Source organism: Anomalospiza imberbis, chromosome 6 (genome assembly GCF_031753505.1).
Source record: "Anomalospiza imberbis isolate Cuckoo-Finch-1a 21T00152 chromosome 6, ASM3175350v1, whole genome shotgun sequence".
Taxonomy (NCBI): domain Eukaryota; kingdom Metazoa; phylum Chordata; class Aves; order Passeriformes; family Viduidae; genus Anomalospiza; species Anomalospiza imberbis.
The window spans coordinates 32,509,282-32,524,124 of record NC_089686.1 but is presented as its reverse complement, the minus strand read 5'-3'; the positions used below and the strand labels follow the sequence as shown (position 1 = coordinate 32,524,124).

The 14,843-nt window shown below is 47.4% G+C and overlaps 1 protein-coding gene across 10 annotated transcripts in view; it reads left to right on the top strand.

Annotated features, from left to right (window-relative positions):
- The first annotated feature begins 2,969 nt into the window (after nucleotides 1-2,969).
- Nucleotides 2,970-14,843, top strand: part of BMF (Bcl2 modifying factor) — a 44,248-nt gene continuing 32,374 nt past the window's right edge. For 2 of the 10 annotated variants that reach the window (XM_068193117.1, XM_068193119.1), the window contains exons 1-4: nucleotides 3,582-3,745; nucleotides 5,076-5,240; nucleotides 6,166-6,261; nucleotides 7,442-7,605. In XM_068193117.1, coding sequence (XP_068049218.1) covers nucleotides 6,171-6,261; nucleotides 7,442-7,605 — 255 coding nt within the window. In that variant the 5' untranslated portion in view covers nucleotides 3,582-3,745; nucleotides 5,076-5,240; nucleotides 6,166-6,170. Of the gene's footprint in view, nucleotides 3,066-3,581; nucleotides 3,746-5,075; nucleotides 5,241-6,165; nucleotides 6,487-7,441; nucleotides 7,606-14,843 lie in introns of those variants that run through there. The other 8 variants (XM_068193114.1, XM_068193116.1, XM_068193110.1 and 5 more) reach the window with 7 other exon arrangements.

Here is a 14,843-nt window from a genome sequence, read left to right as displayed (position 1 = left end):
CACATTACCCAGCTGTGACATTTAGCAGCACCAAAACTTTTCATGCAGCAAGATAAGGACCTGATTCTGCCCTACCCTGAGTATATCTGGGGAGTCCTGAGTATAGTCAGTGTTCATCACCAATCACACTCAAAAATGTTCTTGATCTTACCCCTCTGAAGTCAGCTTGTCTTTGCAAGGAGTGGATCAAGCCTTTATAGAATGAGGCTGCAACTCTGTAAAGATCAGATACAGATTTTTCTTTAATATAGCCCTTACGAAATCCCAGTAGTGGAGTCAAACGCCTGAGGAAGTTTATGCTGCAGGAGTTAGTCCAGAATCCAAGAAAGGAAGAGGATGAAGAAGAAGAGAATGAGATGGGAAAAATCAGGAGAGAGTGCGCAGGAGTACAGAATCAGGAGGGAAAACATGGGCAATGGAAGAAACCCAGAGATATGAGCAAATTGTTTTTGGGAGGGAAAGGAGGGAGGGAAAAGAGGGAGGGAGGAAGGAAGGAAGAAAGGGAGAGAAAGAAGAAAAAGGAAAGGAAAGGGACAGGGAAAGAGAAATTCAGGCTGACCCCAGCATACAAGAGCATGTTCAGTAGCACACAGGAACACAGACACCTCAAGCCTGGTTGTCAGTGTTTCCCTCAGCCCATTGTCTCTAAGGCATGGCTGAATTTGCAGGGCTGGCTGTAGAAAGGCTGTATGGAAAATGCAAACTCCTGTCTCCAGTGTTTGCAGTAGGAGTCAAGCAGAGCACCCCAGGAGAGGGTGAAGCATTTTCCCAATCCAATGACATTACCTGGGGAGAAAAAGTGTGCTTCAGTTTTGGTTTCAGAAAAGCAAGAAGGAGTAACCTTGGCATGCTGCCTTAAAATTTGCTCCCTTCAGAAGAATACCCCAACAGCAATATCCTCTCACTTTTAATTATAGACAGCAAGTGATCCTGTTCTCACACACACTAATTGAAATGTGCAGCACTTTCTCCTACCAGCGCTGGGTGCTGAACACAGTGAGCCCTTCCATCAGGATGCAGGCCAGCTTTCTCCCAGAGTCTGGCTTATGTGAGAAATACACGGGGATGGTCAAACATGAAATGCAAGACTTTTTTTCTGCCTCACACAACAATAAAGCGTGGCAGAACACATTTAGTAAAGCCACTGATATGTGTCAGGACAGAAGACACTATTTTCCACTCCTCTACACTCAGATTGAACCCCCTGAAAAATCACCCCATTGACCAAATGTTTTTAAGATAACAAAATAAATAGAATCAACCCTGAATATTTTTCTTGTTCGTCCTTTGCTTTATGATCCATGGACTGCCCTTAATTTCCCTATTCCAACCATGAGAGCTACAAAAATAGAAAAATAGAAATGAAAACTGAGCTCATCAGACAAGACTACCCCCACCAAAGTCAAGCTGGCCCTGTGTGGGTTTTGGAGCCCACCCAGGCAGAGCAGCTTGCAAGGCCTGTGCCTAAGATCACAATGTACTCTGCAATTACAGCACAATGCTGACAATAGCATTTTGTCAGTAAAATAAGAAATAGTTGTGAAGACATGTGAGGAATATGTGGGGGGGGATAACTAAATAAAAGAAGCAATTTTGTTCACTATTCTTTTAAGAAGTAGAGCAGGCTGACAGAAGGGTTATAGGATGGCACAGTATTTCCATCCACAGATGTCACAGGGACACTGCTGCACGTGATTTAAGATTAATCTCTTGAATCAAAATGTCACCATGTACACTAATGAGCAAAAACTCTCTGGCAGAGAATCCGTCCCTTGGGCTCCTGTTCCCAGGTAAAAAGCTTGTCTCCATACTATTGTAGAAACTCTCTCAGCTGAGTGCAGTGAGGTTGGTGGTATAACTTGCCCCTGGTTCACAATTTTCCATTTCAGACTTGCTGTCTCTGTCTTGGTTTCGGTCTATTTACTCGGAGCCATTTCTTAACAATGTCTAATTTCCTCAAGGAATCCCTCTGAGTCCCCTCTCTTAGAAATGCTGCCATATCTTTTTTTTAATCACTGAAAGGCACAAATATCCTTCCTGAGCCCTCTTACCATCCAGCCTGATTATATACATAGATTTCAGTTTCCATACATTTTCTACACAGTAGGAGTTCCCAAAATGCAGCCTCTGGGGATATAAAGTGTGGCCCCAACTGCAGTACAAAGAGATGAAAACAAAGCCGATCAGGTACTGTTCTTACTGTTAATGAGCCTAACCAGCAGGCAGTTATTACTCAGTCTGGAAGACATAAGTGGTTGGAATCATAGAACATTCATTTTTTATTTATAGTGATGCACATTCAAATTAGAAGTAGCCCTCCAGCAGCTGGCATTTGGCCAGGGTCTGACCATCAGTGTGATAAAATTTGACTATCTTTTGTTGCCTTTTGGTTTTTTAAATATCAATCTCCTCCTACTCGCAATTCCCTTGACTATCAAAAGTGAACAATGAGGCTTAATTAATTTAGGAACCTTGCCCCTTACTGAAAACTAAAGAAAACAGTATTTTTTCTTTCTTACTTGGTGGTGAGGTACAAGTCAAACATGATCTGACCTTCTTGTAAATAAGCAGACCCAAGCCTTCTGGCAAATAAAAGAGTTGAAATGAACACTTGGACAAGAACCACAAAGAAATGGGTCTTGGAGACAATGAACATTATTAGCCAGTTAATCTATTAATGGCAACTGTAAATAACTCACTCAAAATCATAGTGACTCTGAAACATTTAACTGGAGAGGCTCTGTGAGCCTACCCAGGACAATGTGATACCAGGAAAACGTAGTAATTCGCCTCACCTTGCCAGCCATCGGTTTGCAATCTAACCCCTCCCCTGAGTTTAAGTTACAAACCTCAGTAACTGTGTGGCAGACTTGACAGCAATTAACATTACTCAGCTGCCAGCTGGGTTTTAAAACCTCCCTTCCAAGTGATCCTGTTACGTAGAGTTTAAAAACAGCCTGACAGGGTGCTGCTGTGCGCCAAGGAGCTGCGTCCTGCCTCTCTTAACATGGTGAGATTTCGCCACTGATTACAGGGGGAGCTGATAAATCATTGGCAGAATAAAGGTAAATGCAGCGAGCGGTTGTTTGCAGCATGAGGCCTGGGGTTTTTATCCTAATCCCATCGAGGGGGCTTCCCAGAAAGTGCTGTAAAGAAATTACCCTTATCAGTTTAATTCTTTTCTGTGGAGTCCTGTAGTTGTACTCATCTACAGGAAAGAGCACAAAACATAGCAAGAACTCCTCGACCCTCACACCTCAGTGTTCAGACTTTACAAGTCAGGAAGAATTTTCTAAGTCACTTAAAGCTGAAAAATCAAAGTTTTGTTGGAAATCAACTACCTGGAGTCGCACTGCCATCAGCTTTAAAGCTAGCCCAGCGCGGCTGTGGCTCGGCCCCTGCTGGGGCTGCCTGCCGAGCTGCAGGCCGAGGTGCCAGCGGCGCGTCCCGCTCGGGGCTCTCCGGCACCGAGCCCTCGCTGCTCCCACCTGGACCAGGCCGGAGCGGCCCCGCCCCGCCCCGCCCCGCCCCTGCCGCGCGCCGGCCCCGCCCCTCCCCGCCCATTGGCTGGCGGGCGGGGGCGGGGCGGGGCGCGGCGGGGGCGGGGCTGCCGTCAGCTGTTCGCGGCGCGCCCGCCGGCGCCGGCCGCAGTTTGGCGGTGTGGAGGCGGTGGCAGCGGCGGCGGCGCCGGCGGCTCCTCCTCCCGGGACGCCCCGTCCCCGAGGGACGCCCGTCCCGGTTCTCGGTGAGTGCCCGGGAAGTGCCTTCGCCACTGGGGCCGGCCGCTCTCTGCCAGGTCGCCGGTGAGGACGGTGTCGAGGCCAGGCGCGATCGTGACAGGGAAGGGGGTTCGCCTCGGGGCAGCCCCGGCCCGGCCAGTCCTGCTCGGAGTCCCGCGCCTGCTGGGAAGCGGAAAGAAAGAGGGAGGGTGCGGGCGAGGAATGAGCTCGGTGGGCGCTGAGGAAGCAGCTGATTCGTTGATACAGGCGATGGCTGATTCCACAGCCAGCGCTGCCCCTCCCGGGCCGCCCCGCCGAGCTCGGGAGTCTCGTTCCACGGCGCTGCCCGGAGGAGCCGCGTTAAACCTCTTGGCCGGGGGCACATCTGCGGGGCTAGAGTCCGGGAGGGGAAGAGTTAAAGGCGGCCAGCGGTGGCGAAGCGAGGCCGGCCAGCTTTGTTTTGGGACGCTGGCACGCACGTGTGCGCTGAGCCCTCCCTCCGCTCCCGGCCCGCCGCCTGTCAGCGCGGGCGTGCGGCTGCCCCGGCCCGCGGCTGTCGCCGCTGGCTTGTGCAAGGAAGTGCCGTGGGTAGGACGCGGCACCAGAGACGCGGGTGCTGCCCGGGCAAAGACCCGTAGCCCGAGCTGTCCGGTGTCTGTGGCTCCCAGCGTGAGCTGCGTTTGGAGGTTGTAGGAGGAGTTCCAGTGAGTTGTAGGACGAGCAGTCCTTCGCGCTGCCTCGGCATTCTCTGCAAAGCTCTGCAAAAGGGTCGGACCGTATTGCAGGAGGTCGAGTAAAAATTCTTGCTCTTTAAACCCGCTTTTGTTTGGGGTTTGTGCCTTTGCTGCACTTTCCTTGAGGAATGCCCGTGTACCAGTGAGGCTGACAGATGAGATCTGGCAAACTTTCCTGCAAAGACAAAATACATTCCTGCCTGCCTCTCTGTCAGGTGACTGATCCAGCAGAAGAGCTGGCAAGGAGATCATCCATGCCTGCCTCTTGGGGCCCATAACTCCTTTCAGTGTGCTACTTTAAGCCATGGATGAGAATGTTATGAGTGCTCTGCCACTGTTGTCATCCAGCAGAGCTGCATCCAGCTGTGGGGCTAGTACCTGTTCTGCTCTGCAGAAACTTCTTTGGGAGTTGTTGCTCAGTTGAGTGAACTGCTGAGATGCAGCAGCTTAAATAGCCATAGTGCCCCCAAGCCAGAGCCCTGAAGAAACAGTTCTTGCACTGCTTAGTCCTGTTGTCTCTAGCATGCTGGTGTCCTGAGTGCTGCTCACCTGGGGGGAGATGGGAGCACCAAGGGCAGCGTTGAACACATCCTTATAAAATTATTATTAATGTCTCCTTCAGGCCTGAAATTCCTCTTGCTAGTCTTCCGTTCTGTTAAATGCTTCGCAAACCAGAGCAAAGGAAGAGACATGAAGAGTTGAATTTCACTGCCTTGTTTGGAACTGGGTGGAAATCCTGGAGATGGATCTCTTAGGAGTCTGTCTTCCAATTGGGTTAGATGCACAGGTAACAGTAAAGGGACTTGTGGCATTCTTGGTAATATTGCTTCTAATTGCATTATGTTTACAAAGAGCTCTGAAATAGTGATTTAGAGTTCATGGGGTTTTTTCCCCTCTGTCGTCTTTGTTCAGCTTTGTGCTGTAACAGGGCTCAGGAGTGTTTGCTGTGGCAGCTACAGAAATCCTGCTTTAAACACTGACACCAGCCATGTTTTTCTTTAGTACTAGGATGAACCATTGCACTAACAGTGCATGTAGGCTTGAGGGTAAGAGGGATAAGGAAGTGACTATACTGCCAAGTTTGGGACATGTCTTAAGTTGAGCTGAGGGGAGAAATGAGAAGTTGAAAGGAAGCTGGCCCTCATAGGGAGAAGTAATGGAGAGCTTCACAGAAGTGGCTTTGACAACTCTTAAGTTTTCAACCACTGGTGTTTCTTAAAAATCTGGCCTTGCAGCCTTATGATTACAAGAGCTTTTCTTCATCAATAAGAAATAGGTGGGAGAAAGTGAATGGGATATACCATAAAGTCCAAGTATGGCAGACAAAAACAAAGCAGACCCCAAAGAAGCTGACTGGCCATGAGGCTATTAGAAGAATTTGGGTTGCTTCTTAAAATGTCTTTTCTGTTTCTATGTGCTGAGGTTGGGGGTTGGCTCTCTACTTGTGAGCAGGTGTGGAATTGGAGCTGTGGGTGGACTCATACACGTGTGAACTTTGTCTCTCTCTGACCCAGCACCTGAGGACTTTCTGCAAAGCCTTGACCTTCACCACAGGTCACTCACCTCTCCTGTCCATGCAGATGGGCAGCACTGGGAAGCAGGGAAGGTCTGGTAAAATTGGTTGTGTTTTATTGCTAGAGCAGAGGGCATTCTCTCCTGGACAACATTCTTGTTGTGTCTTAGCTGTTTCCTCAAATGTCCCTTTATTGCAGGAGCAATGGATCGCCCCAGCTACCTGGAAGAGGACTATTCTAGCCTGGATGGGCTGGACGATGACGTGTTTCACTCTGATGACTTTGGACTTGCAGGTCAGCCTGGTGAGATGACTGCAACTGGCTTTTTCACACAGAACCAGTCCTACAGCTGCCTTCTGGGGAGGTTTCAACTATTCCCCCTCACACACTGCTGTGGTCCCGGTATCAGGCATCCTGAGCAGCAGGACAAGGCAACTCAAACACTCAGCCCATCCTCTTCCAGTCAGGATGTTATGTTGCCTTGTGGAGTCACTGAAGAGCCAAGGAGACTCTTCTATGGTAAGAGCACTCCAGTGTCACTAGCTTTGCAGCAAAGAAACTGTCCCTTTAGCATTTCCCCAATCAAGCAAGGTCTCCTTCATTAGGGCGTTTTATTAAAGGATTTATTAAAGGACGGAAATTATTTTGCTTTAGTCCTACTCCTTCAAGAAAGACAACTTCTATTTTCTTACCCTTGCTTGTCCACTGCAGGAACCAGACACTTGCTCATTGCTTCTGCTGTCTTTGATATTCCCTCTCTCTCTTTTTGTCTTTATTCTATCACATTTGATTTTACTGCTAGATGTCTAAATGTTCACCGTAACGCCATATCCTACAATTTGCCTACATTTTTAACTACCAATGGTCTGTCTCATCCACATAGGAAGTGGAAACTCCTAGAAGTTTTCAGTGGAGAGAAGAAGATGCAAAAAGTTACAGCTTTTAGGCTTTTCACTGGAGTTAAAGTTGCTGAATAAGTAGCATGTCCATCCAGTATTTTACTAGTAACTGATGGGTTTTGGATACACTCAGCTTTGTGTATCCAATTCAGCTTTAATTCAAAACACTAAAATCACTAAATGACAGAAAACTGAGAAAAGACTGACACAAAAGATACTTGTACCTTTGAGGGGAGACAACTTGAGGCAGAGATTCTGTAAAACTGCAAAACTGTCATTTTAAAAACCCCAAGCTACGGTGCTTGGCTGAGCTGTAAACAAGCAAAAGGAATAAATTTTACGATCCTGCCATTCATTTGACTATGGGGATCAACACAATGCTCTGTTTAATCAATATAAGTTTATTTGAAAGCTGGGAAAATATTTTAGTGCACTGTGTTACAGTATACAGTCTTTGTTTGGTCTTCAGGAACTAGACTTTTAGGACTATGTACAGCTCTTTCCTCCATGAAGTGTACTGAACAGAAAAGATAATCTTTGCACTGGAAGAATGACTCTTCTGATCTGTTTTGTAGGGAGTGCTGGTTACCGTTTACATGTCCCTCCAGCTGGCTTTGTGTTGGATCCGCACCTCCAGGAGGAACCTCAGGAAGGTCAGCGGGAAGCACGTGCTGAGGTGCAGATTGCACGGAAGTTGCAGTGCATTGCCGACCAGTTCCACCGGCTCCACATACAGAGGGTAGGGTGTCTCTGGAGGGGAAAGTGGGGGTTTACCTGTCCAAGAGTGCTACTCTGAAGACTGGCTCCAGGCATCAGCTAAGTGAACTGTTGTTTAAGACAGCAGACTGCCAACAGCCATAAAATGGCAGGAGTATCCTGATGGATTTTGCTTATGCTAGATCACTTGCTCTTCCTAAAGACTGGCAGGTGGAGGGAAGAGAATATGAGGGAATATGAATATTAGCATTTACTGCCCAGGAAGGGAGCTCTTCTGTGTTAGCTGCTGCTATTCCAGCTCTTCCTGTTCATCAGCAGTGGGGTTTGAGGCTTTTCTCAAGGATCTTCCTCTCGCTTTTTATTACAGCTTTTACTCTTCTCCATTCTCCTCACCACCAGCACTTTCTCTTCTGTGGAACATGTAGCCATCAATGGCTTATGTCGGCTCCTTGTCTTGGAGATAACAAGCCTGGAGTCTGTTCTAACAGTCCTTGTTGTCTAACGGTAGTTCTATGTAATGTTGTAAAGAATATTTAGATCATACTAGACTTGCTAGCAGCTACTAGTAAGACAGTCGTAGCTAGTGTCTCAGACTTGTGACTAACTTCCTCACCACAAAATACACCTGTAAGATGCTATCAGATCTGAAAAACACACTCCAGATTCTTGGTTTCTTAAAAAAACAAAGCAAAAAGAAAAAAAAAAAACCCAAACACTGCTGTTCAAAGAAACAAAATAACCATTACCCCCAGAACCCTTGATTCTTTCTTCCTTGCTCTCCTTCCTCTTCGAGTAGAGATAAAATGGAAATCTCAGCCCATACAGAGATGGTCAGAGGTGGCAGAAGCTTGGCAGTAGGCAGCAGTTTGCCACTTCTATGCAAGCCCAGCAAGGAGGGTGTGCATCTGCTTGTATATGAAGAAATTTTGGTGACTTCAGAAAGGTACAGAAAGTTTATCCTACTCCAAGAGAGTTTGTCCTCTGTTAACTGTGGGATCATTTGCAGCCCTTCTCAAAGGTAAGTGAGGATCTCTGTCCTGATCAGAGAGTGTGGCTTGTGGCTTAGCAAAGGCTTGGTCCTCTCTGTGTCACCTGAGAGATGAGGAAATTCTGGGACTCCTCCTCTCCTAATAGGTGGATGATTAAAGAAGGAAAATGAAGATTAGCCTGTAGAAATGTAGATGGGGCTATGAATGTCATTTAGCAAACTGCAGGAATAAAGAGCTACCACGAGATTTTTAACGTGTTGTTTGTGGTTGAATGGGGTTTTCCCCGGTAGCGCCTTTCACCAGCGTTAGTAACGCTGCAGGCCCCGCTCTCTCGCCAGGCTGTCTCACAGGAAAGGGAAGGTTTAACCAACTTGGCAGAGGAGCCCTGCACTGAACTGGTGGAACTGGTTGTAACTTGACCCCTTTCATCTGGGCGGAGTGTCCCTGTCCGATGCCCATGCTTTGGAGACTCGTCCGGGAGCGCCCACCCGGCCCGGCCTCACTAGGGCAGGCGGGGTCAGGCTCCCGGTGCCCGGCCGCGGCTCCCGGTGCCGGCCCGGCCGCGCAGCCCCGGCCGGCGGCCAGCCCGGCGTGTGGAGCCGTAGTAAACAAAGGCGTCCGGCTGTGCTGGGCGGCGCAGCCCGGCCCGGCCCCCGGGGCCCGCCAGAGGAGGGGCTCCGCGCTCTTTGTTTGGACTGGAACAGCAACAAGTTGTAAAGGGGACGGGAGCGGAGGCCTTCAGCCATTTAAATTTTAAAACAAAACGGGGGAAAAATACCAAAACCCAAATCAACTCGAAAACTTAACCCGAGAACAGAGTAGTTCAGCCAGTGGTTATCCACAGCCTGACCCTGGGATAGGCCTTGGCATTTGGATCTGCTAAGGGATTCTTTCTTGTTTGTCAGGGAAACTGAGTATTGAACCACGTATTGATGTCCAAAGCACTGATCCTTGTGGAGTGTTTTGTTGTCATGCCCAATCCCTTCCCTCCCAGTCCTGCACGGAGGATTTCCTTTGGCTTTTGGCATGAATCCCCTGTGGAGAACCCCCTCTGTTCTATGCGCAACGACTCTGCCCAGCCCGTTGCTGAAGGAAAGGAGCAGGCGTCTGCCCCTGGAGACATGGGAGCAGTTCACAATGTGCTGTGGTTTGGAAGGGGCAGTCTCTGAGGCATGGAAAACTGGGCTGTCGTTTATCTTGCTGTGAAACTAACCCCTGATTTGAAAACCCCATTTCAGCTTGTCTCAAACATTTGGTCAAAACCAACTTTCCAGAGTGGTGTCTTGAATCAGATTTAGAATACCACAAAGTTAGTCACACCAGTGTGGTCTTGTGAAGTCCTGAGAGAGAGCAAGCTTGGTTTTCAACAAGCTGTGTCTGTTTTCAGAGCCTACAAAACATTTATCTGTGACCCTGTGAAAAGAAAATGTGTGTGCCCTTTCAGTGGAAGTTAGGAAAAGCTTTTACCATTAGAATGGTGCATCCAGCTAGCTCAAGAGCTGCCTTCTCATAGCTTTTGACTTCTGTGAGACTCTCCAGCAGTTTGGGTATGGCCCCCATTCTGCTGCTGCAGCAGCAAGGCTGTGTTGACACAAAGGCTGCTGGTCAGTGTACATGCCTGGCTGAGAGAGAAACTGATCAGGCAATTGCTGCTGAAGCTGACATCACTGAATTGTCATTGGACTCTGCTGCATGCGTGGTCTAACCCCATCCTGCATTGGAGCCCTGGAGAGTCTCTGTTATCTCTTCTCTGGGCTTCTGGAGCTAAATGGTATTTATTCTGTGGTTCTTGGCTATACAAAAGATTTTTGGGTATGCATCTAGTAAGAAAAAGAAAATTGGCTGCATCTATGCTTGCTTTTGGCATGAAAATCACTTTCAGAGTTTCATTTCCTATTAATATGTTAAACAGAAAACAGTAATTTTAAACCTGGCTATTTCATCCTTAGAACGGTGCTAGATCAGTAACACAACATTCCCTAGAACTCCATGTCTTTCATCTCCTTAAGATGCTGAATTTCTTGTAAGAAGACGTGAGCAATGCTCTGTATTCCTAAGTAGCAGAGCCTGCTAGAGATTGATCTCGATTGCAAGGGCTCTGCAGAATGACATGTGAGACCCATCTATGTTTTCTTGAGTTCTTTGCTGTCTCTTACTTGATTGAGGTTGTGTAGCTTCTAGCAAACTTCCCTGTTTTATTTTTTTCACCCTGCCCCTGGAAAACAAAGGTAGAGCCAAGCGATGCGTTCTGCAAGAGCCAAGCCAGTACCTGCCACCTCCCCCTCAGTTTGAAGCAAGTGTGTCTTTGCTATGGAGTCAGTGAACTGCTGCTGTAGCCCAGCCTGTGGCTGAACTTCAAAAGCGTGCTCTGAGGTTATGGAGAACAGAGCTGAGCTTATGGGACCTGCTGGTTGGTTGGCTGTGATGTGCTTCCCATATCCCACATGTCCAGGCTGTGGCAAAAAGTGCCTGTGCTGTGCTTCAGAGCACAAACTTGGGTTTCCTTGCCTTGAGGAAGAGCTTTGACCTGTGCTGAATGGAGAGTGTGTTCCATGACATGAGGCGTTGTTAGATGGGATGTGAGTACACAACCAGGAATGGTGGCAGCAGCACAGCCGCCCCAGAGGAGCATGGGGTTATCCAGGGGTGGGGTGGATGACACTGTATATCAGTATCACACCCCTTCAGTTTGATGGGCTCCAAAGAGCCACTGGAACGCTATAGCTTTTTCCAAATAAAATAACTCATTTTAAGCAGGCTGCAGCTTTGAGGGGACTGCTTTTATCGTATTTCTTCTTCATGAAGATAAGATCACTTCACAGGGGATAAAATTGTCTCTTTAAGAGCCAAGGAGTGGTAGCCTTGAACAGTTCTGGGCTCAGGTCCAAGCAGAGCCACTGACTTGCTGTATGACCTCAGACAAGTCTCTTGACCTCCTTGTGCTTCAGTCAACCCATCTGGAAAGCTCAGTTTAAAAAAAGCTGAGCCTCAATGAGAACCAGATGCTGAATCAGAACTGAGCTTTCTTGAGTAAATAAGTGCATTACAAACAACAACAAAGTCCCTTTCCAACACATCAGGAATCCTGCAGTTGATTTAGATATGCTGACCATGCTCAAAAAGCCTCTGTGGATCTAGCTGTAGAAAACTTTGTTTCTCTAAATTCCCCAGTTGGTTCAGCAAGTAAGTCTTACCATCACTGCAACAGAGTTCTGCAGCCCATGGAACACAAATGCCTGCATCTACACTGGCTGTGGGCAGACAGCTAGGCATGTACCTGTTTGCTTCAAGATAATGACAACTGAAAATGTCCAGAAGGAAATGTTATTTTCCTTTGAAAGTGAAACGTGTTATGTTTTGCATACTTCTTCCTGTCTGTCTCATAAGAGTTATCAAGGTCTCCTCTGAGACACTTCTACTTATGCATCAGGGAGCCTGCATTGCTTGTCGGAAACTTATTGGTGTGAGAGAATGGGTACATGGTACTACATGTGCATCATTTATCCCAAACTCCATCAGGCTTTTTTCATTATTAAGGACACTCAGGGCATTTTTAACAGTTGGCTTTTTTTACACTGGAATTGTTTGCAGGAATATGTTCTTTATGATGAACTTATATTTTAGGAAAAATATTCAGGAAAGCTTCCCAATAACAATGCAGAGATTCAGACTGTCCTGCATCTAAGCCTGTAGCACCAGCAGCTCCATGCTTCACTTGTACCTACAGTCTCTTTGAGACCTGGGGTATGTGTTTTTGTTCATTTGTTTCTTGAGTAGGTCAGTGTGTTTCAGGATCTTCCCTGCTGGCTTGTCATTGCTGCTCTGTGTACAGCAGTGGGCCACCTCTTCAGCTCTGCTTTCTGTGCGTGGCCCACTGGTGCAGGACTCAAATCTCCAGGTGAGGATGCACAAACATGGTGAGGGACAGAACTCTGGAAGTGAGTGAGCCCAGTTTAAAGGGCAGGGGGTAGGGTGGGTGTGAGTTTGGGAAGCCTGAGATGTAAAACAAAGTTCTTTCAGGGCTATGGAATTGGAATCCTAGGCTTGAAGAAAGGAAGGGGCCATTCTTATGGTCTGTGGAGTCAGAAATTTGATATAAGGGGTGGACACAGATTTTATTTTTTTCTTTTTTTTTCACCTTCCTTTTGACAAATGAAGGAAGAGGTGGGCTTGGAAGTGTACCTTCCCCATGCATACAAATGATACAACAACTTGCTGCCCCTTGCCTAGCACCTGTTTGGAAATCCCACTGCCTGTGGAGCCGATAACTTGACATGTAGGTTAACAGAAACATGCTGGACCATTTCACATCTAGTCTGAAATTGTATTCTTTGATATGCTAAGAAAAGACACTGAGAATAAGAACATAATTATGCCACTGTATTAATTTGTGTTTCTACCATATCTTGAATGTTATATGAAGTTCTGGTTTTCTTCATCCAGAAATGATGCAGCAGAACTGGAAAAGGTTCAGAGAAGGGCAAGACGGATGATAGAACTTCCATATGAAAAAATGAGCTAGGACTGCTAAGCCTAAAAAAAGATACAAACCAAGAGGGAAGCAATATTAAACAGAAATCAAAAGTGACATGAAGGAGATTAATAGACTGAGTTCTCCCAGTACAAGAACTAGGCAAAATCAAGTCAAACTAGTGGGAGCCAGCTCAAAGTAAATGAGGTAATTTTTCATGCAACAGGTGAAAGCTGTGGAGCTCCTTGTCAAGGCATATTGTACATCCCAGTGCTTTATCTGAGTTCAAGGGGAACTGAGACAAGTTTATGGTCATTGAAGCAGACATTAAATAAACAGAAACCAGATCTGACTCAGGAAATCCTAAGCTCAAACTAGTTAGATGCTGAAAGAGAGTACGAGTGGAAGCTATTGCATGTACTTGTCCTTAGCTTTTCCTCAGGCAACCATGCAAGGCTGCTGCTGGAGGCTGGGCTATACAAACTCTCGATGCAAGTCACATATAATCACTATATATCAGTTTAATAAAACCCACAAAACTTCTACGTCATCCTAATCTAGCCTCTTCTATGCTTTCAGCTGACAAAAGATTTAAATATATTACATGTATGTTCCTGCTTAAAATAGGGGATAATGTTAAAAAGCAAAAGTTCCTGCCTAGCTCTGGTAGAGAAAGTGGGCAGAGGATAAGGGAGCTGGGTGGCCAGACAGCCGTGCAAGCTCTGTGCAATTGTGTGCCCTGAATCCCACTGGACACAGGACTGTCTTGAGGTGGTGGGGCCACAACCTCAAAAGACCAAGATTGCCCAGAATAAAGAGCACAAAACAGTTCTTTGAGACAGTGCAGGTGAATTGTTCTGCAGTGTTTCCAACATCAGTGTTAAGTGCTGCTGTCTCTCCTGTACAAGCTCTTCAGTCTTCACAGGTGGTTCTTCTTCTCACAGCACTGTGACAGTGGTACATGCTTTCGGCTTGTAGCAGTGTGACAGCTGAGAAATTACTTTTCAATTAAGAAATAATTGTGGTAATGCCCCACTTATTTTTTATTGTGGGAGAGTAGAAAATGCAGGTTATAACTTGACTGAGATCATAGAAGGATTGCTGATAGGATCCTAGTTGTTCTGCCTCCAGTCCTCCACCTAGGTTGGTTGATCTCATTAAGATAGTGCCATCTCTGAGGGGATGAGGAGATGTTTGGACTGATTATTTACGGTGAAGACTGTGCATGTTTGTATTTTACTCAATTAAATTTTATGGTGGAAAGGCAGGAAAGCAAGTGCCCAAATGCAGAGGTCTCTTTTGTTTCAAGCCACTGAGGAGGAATGTCCTGCCAGCCTTTATAGTCTCCGTTTGGATGTTGGGGGTTTTTTTGTTTGTCTGTCCTCAGTAGCTGCCTCGCCAATTGAAAAGGAATCCTTCCGAGGACCGGACCACGGCAGAAAAAAATAGCGATCCAAAAACAAGCAGTGAGGCAACTCCTGTTAACCCCAGTTAGGTTTTCCGTGATGGGAGCCAGACCCGAGGGCGTGCTGGCAATGGGGCTGGAGCCCCCCGAGGGCCAGCGGGGCCGGCCGGCAGGCGAGGAGGAGCGGGCGGTGCGTGCGAGGGCCCGGCCGGGCCGTGTTTGCGCTCGGCGGCTGTGTTTATATCGCTCGCTAAATTTAGCCTCTGACTCATCGGCGCTGCTGACGAGAGTTTGCGCTGCCCGCAGGCTCCAGCCCTGCACCTGCCCTCCCGCCGCCTCCCCGCGCAGCCGGGCGGCCCCGCGCCACCCCTTCCCCCCCGCGCCAGGATATTTTT